The sequence below is a fragment of the Eptatretus burgeri genome, chromosome 18, assembly GCF_056783735.1.
Source record: "Eptatretus burgeri isolate ZD-2024b chromosome 18, Ebu_testis_v1, whole genome shotgun sequence".
In the NCBI taxonomy this organism is placed as follows: Eukaryota; Metazoa; Chordata; class Myxini; order Myxiniformes; family Myxinidae; genus Eptatretus; species Eptatretus burgeri.
Genome location: NC_140978.1, coordinates 31,389,050 through 31,403,585, shown reverse-complemented (window position 1 = coordinate 31,403,585; position 14,536 = coordinate 31,389,050). Strand labels below are relative to the sequence as shown.

Sequence of the window (14,536 nt, the reverse complement as noted above, 5' to 3'; positions counted from 1 at the left end):
CCTAAGGATACCTGCCTTACCGCTTGACAGGTGCACCACCCCAGTCAAACTCACCACCGAGAAATGACCCCGGAGCGGGCAGGATATCTCAAACCCGGAACTCTGTCTGTCTGTGAGTCGATCCCAAAATATTATGGACAGATTCAGCCAAAACCTGGTGAACAGGTTGGGTGTGTGTGATCCGGATTCAGATACGAGAATTTTAAATTTTTAAAGTGATTTTTGACCTTTGGGAGATTGGGTCAAAAACAATATATAGCGTGATATTTCAAAATGTTGCAGATGGATTATGACAAAATGTTGTGGATGCATTGGGTAGGTGACACGGACAAGCTGATTAGATTTTGGTTCAGGTACGGATGCAGATCCGGCCTATCAGTGGGATACAAAACGTAAACTTCAGCCTGGCGGAGGTATGCGCTCTACCGAGTGCCATTGTCATTTCACATGCAAAATTAGGCCTGCAAGGATAGCCTAGAGGTATGTGCAATCGCCAAAGACATGTCCACCTTGAGTTTGAATATAGACCCAGCTATAAACTGTTATCCTGGTGTTTCTCATGCAGGGCAATTCATCAAAGTTCGTACCGTCCCTAAGATGGACATCAAGTCAGAGGACCTGCATACCAGTACTGGTTGTTGATGGACATCAAAGATCTGCATGGTGTCCTTCGTGAGGGGTAGGCAACAGCAAACAATCCCGTATCATCCTGGACAAGAGACTGCTTCTGTTTTGCTAACATTGTCAATTGTATGATGCATGGATAATGATGATATGAATGTGAAACAAGTATCAAGAAGAAACGTAATTGAGGTACAGGAAGCATAAAGGAAAATGAGCTCTTTTTGTAATTATTAGAATGACATTTAAACCCCAGCAGAGTGTGGATTAAGATCCAGATTTGTAAACACAAACCAAAACCACAACCAAAAGCACTGTTGTGTTACTGTAATGGAGAATGAGAGGCGAAAAGGTTGAAAAGAGAAGAAAAAAACCATGACGGAAAACCATTATTTGTGTAAAGTTTTATGAGTGGTGTAAAAAAGGACTCGTCTCAATGTTAAAAGTACATGATGATGTATTTTCATAATTTGCTTTCGCATGTGACCTTGCTTGGCCCAGACCATAATTTCGTTGGTGAGAGTTTTTCATGGGAGATGATGGGGTGCGCAAAATGTCAGCAGTGTAAGATTTATGGTAATACATCCAGACATTCGACTTTTGGAAGCTGCAAATTTTGAGTGACATTGCACTGCGCTGGTTAAGTGACATGAAATGATAGCCTGTCCAGTGTGTGTCTCTGTCTGTCTCTGTCTGTCTCTGTCTGTCTCTGTCTGTCTCTGTCTGTCTCTGTCTGTCTCTCTCTCTCTCTCTCACCCTCTCTCTCTCTCACCCTCTCTCTCTCTCACCCTCTCTCTCTCTCTCACCCTCTCTCTCTCACCCTCTCTCTCTCTCACCCTCTCTCTCTCTCACCCTCTCTCTCTCTCTCACCCTCTCTCTCTCTCACCCTCTCTCTCTCACCCTCTCTCTCACCCTCTCTCTCTCACCCTCTCTCTCTCTCACCCTCTCTCTCTCTCTCTCACCCTCTCTCTCTCTCTCTCACCCTCTCTCTCACCCTCTCTCCCCCCTCTCTCTCTGTTCAATCCCAACCAGGCCAGAGCATCCTCTGCTGGTTAAAAACATGTATGGCAACACCAGACACCAGATTAAGAAAACAACAACAAACAAAGAAAGGGCAACCAGAGATTGCTGACCCTCCCCTCATGAGGACTTGTTTTGTGTGGTGGTGGTGGGTTTGGGTTTGCGTTGTGTATAGACGATTCATTGACGGTGTAAGGTTATGCTAATGCGGCAGACAAACAGACTTTTTTGGTTTTATTGTACAGATTCACAATCAAATTGTGTGCATGCTGTAAAGGTATGTAAGCACGTATTTTGTAGATACATGTATTTTACTGATTGAGACTGTTTTTTTTATAGTACATACTTTAAGGTTGCACTCACATTCTTCATAGTACATCCGACATAGACATACTCCCATTGTTATCGTATGCACGTTTTAGCCATTCTCGCATTGTAAGACATATTTACATTCTAATTGTACATACTTTATAGAGGTACCCAGTTGAAAAAGGATAATGTGTAATACTGGCTACTTGCAGCCTACATTAGCACATTATGTGCAGACAGACAGACAGACAAATAAGAAGAAGACATCAGGCAGAGCACGATAATTGCAAAATTCATTACACAAATTTGACCTCAAAATAATTGGCTGGTTCAATTCAATGACCAAATATGCAACGCCTCTTCAAATGTCGTCAATCGGATGAAAATTGACAATTTTAGAAATACCACTTTAATTGTTGACCTTGGGCCGAGGATGACTTTTTGGTCCATGTTGATCTCAAAAATAATTGGCTGGTTGAATTAATTGACCTGAAATATAAATCCTCTTCAAATTTCAAGTCAATCCGATGAAAATTGAGGATTTTAGAAATCTCATCCTCGTTGTTGACCTTGGGCCTATGTTGACCTTTTGGTCTGCGTTGATCTCAAAATAATTGGCTGGTTGATGTCGGTGACCTGAAATATAAATCCTCTTCTAATTTGAAGTCAATCGGATGAAAATTGAGGATTTTAGAAAAACCACCTTAGTTGTTGACTTTGAGCCTATGTTGACCATTTGGTCCACGTTGACCTCAAGAATAATTGGCTTGTTGATTTCATTGACATTAAATATAAATCCTCTTCAAATTTCAAGTCAATCGGATGAAATTTGAGGATTTTGAAAATCTCACCGACGTTGTTGATCTTTAGCCTATGTTGACCTTTTGACCTTTTGACCTCAAAAACAATATGCTTCTTCCTTATGCCAAACTGTACCATGTGATAAAGCTTCGTGAAGATCGGTTTAAAACTGTCACCTGTAGGCGACAAACAGACAAACAGATAAACGCAGACAAACAGACAAAACAGACCGACAGACAAACAGAATAACAAAATCGACTCACAAATATATTTGAAAAATCTTCGATTTTGCAAGTAACAAACAGATCAAAAGCACCCCCCCACCCCCTTTCCCCATACATTGTAACAAAGCTGTATTTTTCAAGCATTCACCATACAACGAGGAAACTGGTGCATTGGGACACCCATTCAACAGCTATTCTTGGCAAGTGCTTTTGAATGGCAAACATTGGCACTAACAATGCCGTGATGTAAGTGCTCATGCATTGGCACTCAATAGTGTTGGCCAAGAAGAGCTGCCAAAAGGAATGTCCCAACGCACCTCAGATTCCCCCATGTAATATATAAAGAAGAAAGTTTGTTTGTGTATTTGTTTGTTCGTTATGCCTTTGGACCCTGCAGGAACCAGTGCAACCAAACTTTGCATGGCCTCCTCTTCCTTCCAGAGGAAGGTCGAGGGCAATGTTTGGATAAAAAGAATTGAAATTTTTTTTTTTTATTTCAAAAATCACATAATTAATTGTCCATCAGGCCTCGATCGGGTCTTGTGCCGACATACCGTCTTGGTTTTTTTTCTTCTTTTCCCCGGCAGTGATTGAGTGATATGTTTTGTGAAGATCGTATGTTGAGATTATAGTTATTTGTTGTCAATAACGCAAATTTAATTATTATACTGTTTCTATGTGAACCTGTTTTTTTTTTTAAGTTTGCTTTACACAGGTTTATTATAACACCTCCGTGTTCAGGCCTCGAGTGAGTATGTTCTTATACACTGCCTAGGATTTCCCCGGGAGTGAGAGTAGCATGTTTTGTAAAAATCGTATGTTGAGGTTGTAGTGATTTGTTGTTTAAAAAATAAATATCATTAATAAAATAAAGATAAAAGAAGGGAAAGCGGTCCAAGCCCATTTTGCAACACCCAATATTGGTAATTCATACAAAACCATCAGGCCAACAGTGTAAAATACATATTTCATTTAATTTCCCTGGGTAACGGAGAGGTACTTCAGCTCGGGTGTCATAAAAACAATCCCAACCACATGCAGCAAAGCATCAGCACCAGATCCCGGTACCTACACCGAGTGGACTGTCCAGAGGAGAATGGATGTGACCTCAAGAGGAGATGAAAGGACATGAAAGGTCCAAGTTATTCTGCGATCGAGCATGAGAAATGATGCATTCAACTAAGTGTAAAATTAGTGTAGTAGAGAGTAGAAAAATCGTGCAAATTATGATACAAGCATCAAATTTGGCATTTCTGTTCTTCAGGGCTTTCTGATCCAATCAGGCAGATTTGATTCGAATCCCCTGGAGAACAAATGTGCCAAATTTGAGGCTTGTATCATAATTTGCACGATTCCTCTCAAAAATTGCTGTTATCTGCCCCACTAAAGAGCATAGTGAACACGTTCTGTCATTCTACTGGTTATCATTGTATTGTGAGCAGTCTATTCACAGTCATGCCACACTTAACACTTGGTGTTTTTTTGTTGAGTCATGGTACTGTACAACTAGTTTTTGAAACAACTTTGAGTCCATGGAACGATATGATACTCTACTGCACACCATGTAATGATAGCTGGAATGTGGAAATAAGCTTCCCTTCCAATCTCCTCCAATCCTGTATGCACATGTGTGCACCAGTTTTAACCATACACCACCCCCTTGCCCCAGAACGTTTTACTTATGTAATAAATATACTGGCCCAAAAAGGAAGCTGTGTATGCAGATGATGTGAGAAATAAAGATGAGAAACTAACCCAAATAGCTGTTAGGTTCAGAGGTGGATTCTCTGATTGCTAGCTATTACTTTCGCAGTGGCAACCTCAGTCTGGAGTCATTGAAGGAGGTGTGTCACTCTGATCTACCTGCCTTGTGCAGACCTCTTGAACTTGGATGATCCCTGACGCCATGGTGCCGTTGGTGGTGTACCAGGGCACCGATATCATTCCTGATGCATACGAGACATCTGGCAACATCTTGTTGAGATATTCTGAGTATCTCAATCTTCATATCACAAGTACAGATTATGAAGGTGTGCCGGGAGCACATGTCACACTGCACGATGCATGTGCAATAGGGTCAGGTGTGTAATTACACGTCGATTGGTTGAGAATTGTATGGTGCAGCACTTTTATCAATCAAGTGTTCAATTGCTTGCTGGTATGCCAGCATAGATACGTGACATTGATAAATTTTACTCAATCATCTCAATATTCGCAGCTGATTGATAAAGAAAGGTTTTCTTTGGCTGATCTGTTAAGATATTTCCTTGAAAACCTATTATGAATGAGTTCGACAAACATCAGCATGGGAATGACAAGAATATGAGGATACACCGTTGGAATAAAGATTGGTGGGTGGGAAGATCAATTGAAAAAAACATAAGAAGAGGTTACGATATAGAAGAACAAAAAAGGGTTGGAGGAGGAGGAGGAGGAGCAGGCAGACAGGATAGAAAAGGCAAAGTTGCTTGGGAGGAGTTGCAAATAGTAAGACGAGGGGAGGGAATAACTGCATGGAAGAAGCAGGAGGGATGAAGGCAAAGGTGGGTGGAGTGCGGGTTAGGGGGAGAATTATGGGATTACATCCAGCCATTTTGCCAAAAGTAATACGCATGGTAGGCAATGCAACATGATGATCCTTAATGTAATTATAATAGTTACATGGTGTTATAATTCCCACCTTTTAGAAGGGCTGTTAATCTTTGATGATGGACAGCAAAATCGGTGCAGCACTTGGCCATCTCTGTAGGGTAGGAAAACAATTGAGACACCCGATGAGACAGAAAGTCAGGGTGGGGAAGGGCAAGGGGCTGGAGTGGGGGGTTGGGCTCAGGGAACAGACCCCATCATGATGACTTTGTGGTAGGAGTATAATATAACGCTGCAAATCACGGCAGGGATGTTCGCAAGAATTTTACGGACTCAGCACGATGATGCGACAGCGAGAATTGCTGGCAAGTCGTGAGAATTTATTACGATTGTTAGACACAGCAACTTCCAACAGCTTGATCGAATGTTCCCAGAACCTGTTTACAAGCATTTATAACCTGAAATATATTTATGTGCACTTCCACAAGGGTTTCACTTCGTAGGGAAATCTCGTAAAATGCATTGAAGTGGGGGTGGGGGGGGGAGGGGAGGGTGTTATTTGGTTTAATCAAACTATTGGCCAAACTATTCGGTTAGGGTTAGGTGTTAGGTGCTAGGTGTTAGGTGTTAGCTGTTAGGGTTAGCGTGAGGGTTAGCGTGAGGGTTAGCGTGAGGGTTAGGGTTAGGGTTAGAGTTAGGGTTAGGGTTAGGGTTAGGGTTAGCTGTTAGGGTTAGCGTTAGGGTTAGCTGTTAGGGTTAATCAAACTATTTTGACCCACTTTCCCCCCCAACCCCACCAACCTCCATACCACACAGCATTTCCCTTCCCTTTTATCCACGTTAGATTTTAGATAAATTGGCCTATTATGTATGAATCCCTCATTACCGTCCACCATTGACGGTTGATGTAGGTTATGTTTTCACCCCTTTGTCTGTCTGTTTGTTTCTTGCAAAATCGAAGTTTTTTTTCAAGTATATTGGTTAGTCGATTTTGTTATTCTGTCTGTCTGTCTGTCTGTCTGTTTGTCTGTTTGTCTGTTTGTCACCTACAGGTCACAATTTTAAACCAATCTTCACAAAACTTCACCACATCGTAGAGTTTGTCATAAGGAAGAAGTCCATTGTTTTTGAGGTCAAAATGTCAAAAGGTCAACGTAGGCCAAAGGTCAACATCTAAGGTGGTATTTCTAAAATCCTTAATTTTCATCTGATTGCCTTGAAATTTGAAGAGGATTTATATTTCAGGTCAATGGGTTCAAGCACCAATTATTATGGAGGTCCACATTGAACAAAAGGTCTACACAGGCCCAATGTAAACAACTACGGTGGTATTTCTAAAATTGTCAATTTTCATCCGAATGACTTAAAATTTTCAGAGGAGTGCATATTTGGCCATTGAATTCAATCACCAATTATTGTTGAGGTGAAATTTATTTTGTGCATTTTGCAAGCGTCATGCTCTGTACGATGTCTTCTTCTTCTTTGTCTGTTTGTCTGTGTGCAGGATATCTCGAAAAGTTGTGGACGGATTCAGATAAAATTTTGTGGTCAGGTTGGGTGTGTGACAAGGACAAACTGCTTAGATTTTGGTGAACATCCGGATCCGAATTCGGCTACTCGAATTTCTTAAGTGATTCTTCATCTTTGATAGGGCTAAAAATGATATATAGCACGATATCTCATGGAGTTGTAGACGGATCCGGCCGAAACTTGGTGAACATGTTGGGTGTGTGACAAAAAAGAATTTATTCAATTTTGGTGAAGATCCAGATCCGGATCTAGATCTGATAATAATTTTTAAGTGATTCTTTACCATTGAGAGATAGGGCTAAACCGATATGCAACACGATATCTCAAAACATAGTGGACGTATTCGGACGAAATTTGTTGGACCCATTGGGTGTGTGTCAAGGACGAATTGGTTAGATTTTGGTGAAGATCCGGATCTGGATACGATAATTATTTAATTCTCATGTGATTCTTCACCATTGAGAGATAGGGGCAAAAACGATATAGTACTGTATAGCATGATAGTTCAAAAATGTATTGGGCCTGATATGTTCTCATGGAACAGGCATTACGTGTCGGAGGCATGCACTCTCCTGAGTGCCCTTCTTGTTTTATGCGGTTTCATGTCCTCGATGCCAAACTGTGTGCCTCTTTTATTATGCCCAGGAATGTTCGTGAAGGTGGTTTTGTATCCACGGAGGCCATAAAAGACGAAAATATATTGTTGTGTATCTAAAACAGGGCTCTGTTTTTTAGTACCAGCTCAATTATAAACAATGATTTTCCAGCTGAGGCTTTTTTATTCCACGTCGGGAATCTGACTTCAAGGGTGTTCATCCAAAAAGCCGAGTGAGAGCTCATCCAAAATCTGGAGTGTGTGCTCAACCAAAAAGTGGAGCGAGTGTTCATCCAATAAGCGGATATAGTGCTCATCAAACAAGCAGATATAGCCCTCATCCAAAAAGCGGAACAAGCGTTCATCCAAAAAATGAGACTGAGCACTCATCAAACAAATAGATATAGCGCTCATCCAAAAAGCTGAGCAAGTGCTGATCCAAAAAGCGCAGCGAGCATTCATCCAAAAAGTGGAACAAGTGACATTGAAAAAGCCAATTTAGCACTCATCCAAAAACCCAGCTCGTGCTCATCAACAAAGTGAACAAGCGCTCATCTAAAAAGTGAAGCAAGTGCTCAAACAAAAAGTGGATTTTGGGCTCAACCAAAAAGTGAATTTAGCGCTATCCCCAAAGGCGTATTTTGTGTCATCCAAAAAGTGGAGCAAGCGTTCATCCAAAAAGTGGAACAAGTTACATCGAAAAAGTCAATTAAGCGCTCATCCAAAAACCAGATTTAGCACTCATCCAAAAACCGGATTGAGCGCTCATCCAAAATCTAGATTTAGCAATGATCAAAAAATCAGATTTAGCACTCATCACAAAACCAGATTTAGCGCTCATCCAAAAACCGGATTTAGTGCTCATCCAAAAAACAGATTTAGCGCTCATCAAAAAACCAGATTTAGCGCTTATTATAAAACCGGATTTAGCACTCATCCAAAAACCGGATTTAGTGCTCATCCAAAAACCAGATTTAGCGCTCATCACAAAACCAGATTTAGTACTTATTTAAAAACCGGATTTAGTGCTCATCCAAAATCCAGATTTAGCACTCATCAAAAAATCGGATTTGGCACTCATCACAAAACCAGATTTAGCGCTCATCCAAAAACCGGAGTTAGCGCTCTTCCAAAAACCGGATTTAGCGCTCATCCAAAAACCGGATTTAGCGCTCATCCAAAATCCAGATTTAGCATTCATCAAAAAATCGGATTTAGCACTCATCACAAAACCAGATTTAGCGCTCATCCAAAAACTGGATTTAGTGCTCATCCAAAAACCAGATTTAGCGCTCATCCAAAAACCAGATTTAGCACTCATCCAAAAACCGGATTGAGCGCTCATCCAAAATCTAGATTTAGCAATGATCAAAAAATCAGATTTAGCACTCATCACAAAACCAGATTTAGCGCTCATCCAAAAACCGGATTTAGTGCTCATCCAAAAAACAGATTTAGCGCTCATCAAAAAACCAGATTTAGCGCTTATTATAAAACCGGATTTAGCACTCATCCAAAAACCGGATTTAGTGCTCATCCAAAAACCAGATTTAGCGCTCATCACAAAACCAGATTTAGTACTTATTTAAAAACCGGATTTAGTGCTCATCCAAAATCCAGATTTAGCACTCATCAAAAAATCGGATTTGGCACTCATCACAAAACCAGATTTAGCGCTCATCCAAAAACCGGAGTTAGCGCTCTTCCAAAAACCGGATTTAGCGCTCATCCAAAAACCGGATTTAGCGCTCATCCAAAATCCAGATTTAGCATTCATCAAAAAATCGGATTTAGCACTCATCACAAAACCAGATTTAGCGCTCATCCAAAAACTGGATTTAGTGCTCATCCAAAAACCAGATTTAGCGCTCATCAAAAAACCAGATTTAGCGCTTATTAAAAAACCGGATTTAGTGCTCATCCAAAAAACAGATTTAGCGCTCATCACAAAACCAGATTTAGCACTTATTAAAAAACCGGATTTAGTGCTCATCCAAAAACCGGATTTAGTGCTCATCCAAAAACCAGATTTAGCACTCATCACAAAACCAGATTTAGCGCTTATTAAAAAAAACGGATTTAGCACTCATCCAAAAACCGGATTTAGTGCTCATCCAAAAACCAGATTTAGCGCTCATCACAAAACCAAATTTAGCGCTTATTAAAAAACCGGATTTAGCGCTCATCACAAAACCGGATTTAGCACTCATCACAAAAGCGGAGCAAGCATTCATCCAAAAATAACAGCGAGCATTGAGTTAATTATATTTTGTAAAATTAACCATGTCCCATAAGTGGTCGAAGAAAACTCGAATGAGCAAACAAAGATGGCATACTCTCACCTGGACTTGTTTGTGCGGTTTTATAGTCGGTATTTTATAGAAGTACTCGCATTATAATCGTACGTACTTTATAGACGGACTCACATTCCAATTGTACATACTTTATAGACACACTCGGTTGAAAAACAGGAGAATGGTTACGACTGATTATCATGAGGTGGTGCTTGTGGCCTACATTAATTAGCACATTCTGTGAGGACAAACGGGCAAACAAACAAACAAACAGACAGACAGACAGACCCAAATACAATGCCTTCTCCTTTGGAGAGGGTAATGATAAAATTGATACATAAAACGCTCCTTAAAAAGCTTTCCAATTGTTTTTTTTTATAACAGAAACTCCACAACCATTATTACCAATTAGGGTATTGAACGTGACATCTCATTGATGGAATGTACTATCATTTAGAAGGATGGAGCACATCACTTTGCCAGTGTATGTGTATTTGCCACTTTGCCAGTGTAGGCGTGTGTGTGTGTGTGTGTGTGTGTGTGTGTGTGTGTGTGTGTGTGTGTGTGTGTGTGTGTGTGTGTGTGTGTGTGTGTGTGTGTGTGTGTGTGAACGTGTGTCCGCGTGCTCTGAAGCAGGCAAATTGTAATTGTGAGTGCACTAACACAGGGGTACAGTGTGCGTGAGTGTGTCAATGCAGGCATACAGTGGGTGCAAGTGCACCAGCACAGGCAGACATAGAGTGCAGAAGGCAAACCCACCTCACAGTGGGGTGTAACCATGGAAGACTGCTTGCAGCATGGGGTGGTACTGGGCAGCAAAAATGGTGCAGACTGTTGTTTCTCCTGTTGAACCACACAGAGTGATGGAAGAGGCAGATGGAAATTGATAAATAGTAAGTTTTTCCTTCACTTCTTAAATATTGCTCACACCACTGATATTGACATACCACCGACATCACATCACATCACAATCCGTCCACAACTTCTTCAGATATCGTGCTATATATCATTTTAGACCGATCGCTCAATGGTGAAAAATCACGTAAAAAATTATCGGATTCAGATCTGGTTTTGAACCTTCACCAAAATCTAATCAATTCTTCCGTGTTACATACCCAACCTAAACACCGGGTCTCGTCCGAATTCGTCCACAACTTTTTGAGATATCCTGCTATATGTCGTTTTTGGACCTCTCAATGGTGAAAAAAACATCACTAAAAAATTTCATCCAAAATCTAAACATTTTGTCCTTGTCACAAACCCAAACACCACCAAATTTCGTCCGAATCTGTCCACAACTTTTTTGAGATATTTTGTGAACAAACAAACAAAAAAAGAAGAAGACGTCGTGCAGAGCACGATACTTGCAAAGTCCAGAAAACAAATTTGACGTCAAGAATAATTATTGGTGGGTGAAATCAATGATCAAATATCCTACTCCGACACAAGGAAAACAGACACAGGTGGAGGCAATTCAGCCCTTCATGCCTGCACGGACACCACACTAATTTATCAACACAAGATCCAAAGAAGAAAATGCAAATGTTTTTGAAACATTTTTTTATCCATATATATTTCAAGTTTTTGTATTTTTTTTTCTTCTCCCCTCCCCCCCCCCTCATGGGAAGGGGCATGGGCTTGGTTAAAAACACACATCAACACCCAACCCCCTTTGACGAGCCCCCTACCAACAGCACTCCGTACACATGCACACAATCACCCATCAATGCTCAAACTACCAATAAGTCTAATAAACATTCCTATACCCCTCCATCTCCATAACTTCCAGGTACCTATCTAATTCTAATTTAAACTTATCTACTGTTTCTGCTGCCAATACCTTTCAAGGGAGACCATTCCATGCATTAACTACTCTCTGAGTAAAAGTCCCCTGCCTTGTTACCATCTTAACTCTCCTCTTCTTCACTCTCAGGCTATGCCCCCTTGATATATCACTGTCTACTCTGTTGAGTAATTCATCTGCATTTATTTTATCTATTCCTTTCATTATCTTAAACATCTCCATCATATCTCCACGTAACCACCTCCTTTCTAGTGAATAAACACCTGTCTCCTTCAGCCACTTCTCATAGCTGAGTCAAGCTAGGCCCTGAATCAATCGAGTAGACTTGCGCTGAACCCTCTCTTTGACATCCATGTCCTTCCTGAATTCCGGTGACAAGAACTGCACACAGTATTGTAGATGTGGCCCTCACTAAATTCCTGTACAATGTTAACACCACCTCTTTTGATTTATAAATGATCCCCCTCCGAATACAACCCAAAACCCCATTTGCTTTACCTACAGCTGCCTTGCAATGTGCTGCCTGCTTACCTCCCGTACCTATTACCACCCCTAGATCCTTCTCCTGTGTGACACGCTCCAAAATCACCCCTTGCATCCTGTAATCTCTATTTTCATTGTTCTTTTACATACCAAACACCATACACTTGCTCAGGTTAATTTCCATCTGCCAATCTTTTGCCCCATCTATCTATCCATCCATTCATTGGGATCATACTCTGCGAAGAGCATTGGTGCTGCCTCAGCAGTCTGCTTGGTTATTGGACACAATCCTGGATGGGTCGCCACTCTGACACAGTATACCAGCATGCTGACACTCATTTTGCCGACCTCAGAAGGATGACAGGCAGAGTCAACCCCACCTGGTATTAATTTAACAGAGAAGTGAGATTTGAACTCAGGATCCTTGGATCCCAAGCCAACCGCCCGAAACAGGCATATTAAAAACAAAAATAAATCTACATTATACATGTATAAATGTATTCATATATATATATATATATATATATATATATATATATATATATATATATATATATATATATATATATATATATATATATATATATATATATACACATATACACATATATATATATATATATATACATTTTTCCACATACATATATACATGTATACGCGCGCGTGCGCACACGCGCACACACACACACATATACATATATATATATATATATATATATATATATATATATATATATATATATATATTTGTTTGTTTGTTTGCTTGTTTTTAATATCCCTCTTGCTGGCTTCATGGTGATGTATATACACACATACATGTTATGTATATACACACATATATATGTTATCCATCCATTAGGACCATACTCTGTGCAGAGCGTTGGTGCCGCCGAAGCAGTCTCCTTGGCTATTGGGAACAATCCTGGACGGGTCGCCACTCCGACACAGTATACCAGCATGCTGGCACTCATTTTGCCGACCTCGGAAGGATGACAGGCAGAGTCAACCCCACCTGGTGTAAATTCAACAGCTGAGCGGGATTTGAACTCAGGACCCTCGGATCCCAAGCCCACTACCTTAACCATTAAGCCAACACCAGGCATATATATGTTATGTATATACACACGTATATGTTATGTATATACACACGTATATGTTATGTATATACACACGTATATGTTATGTATATACACACGTATATGTTATGTATATACACACGTATATGTTATGTATACGTTTTTACAGCCATTTTCCCCTGCTGTGCAGGGGTTTGGCTTTTTCTTGAGGCAATGTTTTATGGCCGGATGCCCTTCCTGACGCCAACCCTGGTCGCCTCTTACGACACAAAGGGATATGGTACACCTATTCTAACCGGGGCATACACCGGGCCCAGTACACTGGTACTCATTTCGCCAACCTCGGAAGGATGACAGGCTGAGTCAACCCCCTGGTGTTAATTCAGCAGCCAACGGGGCTTGAACTCAGGAACCTTGGATCCCAAGCCACCACCCTCACCACTAAGCCAACACCAGGCTTGTATATGTGATGTAAAACACACATATACTGTATGTTATGTATCTATCTTCTCATCCAAACTCTCTCTTCCTCTTACGTGGTGACTTCAATTGTCATCACGCCAGTTGGCTAGGTGTGGGTACCTCTCTCACCTGCCATGGCACCTCAGCAAAAGCTTTCTGCGACTCATTAGGACTGACTCAATCAGTCAACTTCCCGACCCGAATCTCAACCAATGGTACTCCATCTCTTCTGGATCTGATTTTGACAAATTTCCTTGACAAATCTGCTGCTCTTCCTCCACTCCAATCGGTTCTTCTGACCACGTCCTTGTCAAAGTGGACATGTCTCTGGCTGTTATCAGAGAACCACCTCACCGCCGTCGAGTCTGGCATTTCACTCAAGCCGACTGGCAGGGTCTCCGAGCAGCCATCAAACTTATAGACCGGTCTCCTATCTCTACTTTCTCAAACATCAACTCAACCTGGGAATTTTTTTTTTTTGTACACCTTGGTCGAGGCTCGTATGAGAGCTAACACACAACTCACAGCAAGGAGGCATGAGACAAGAGGGGTGGGAGTGTAAGGGACAAAACAGTGGGGAACAGACACATGAGGTGAACTGTGGAAGGGAGAGGGATGGGATAGGACGGGGAACATGGCGAAGAGAAGATGGACATCACAGGGACTTTCAGGAAGGAAAGCAGGGGAATTGAAGGAAGTGGGCTTGGGTGGATTATCGGGGGTAGAAA

General features: G+C 41.1%; 1 protein-coding gene across 4 annotated transcripts in view; it reads right to left on the bottom strand.

Moving 5' to 3' along the window:
* The window catches only part of LOC147008821 (IQ motif and SEC7 domain-containing protein 1-like), a 634,685-nt gene that overhangs the window by 154,251 nt on the left and 465,898 nt on the right, over positions 1-14,536 (bottom strand). For all 4 annotated transcript variants that reach the window (XM_085863865.1, XM_085863866.1, XM_085863871.1 and 1 more), the window contains exons 2-3: positions 10,743-10,826; positions 5,656-5,718 (exon numbers count right to left, since the gene is read on the bottom strand). In XM_085863865.1, coding sequence (XP_085719991.1) covers positions 5,656-5,718; positions 10,743-10,826 — 147 coding nt within the window. The remainder of the gene's footprint in view (positions 1-5,655; positions 5,719-10,742; positions 10,827-14,536) is intronic.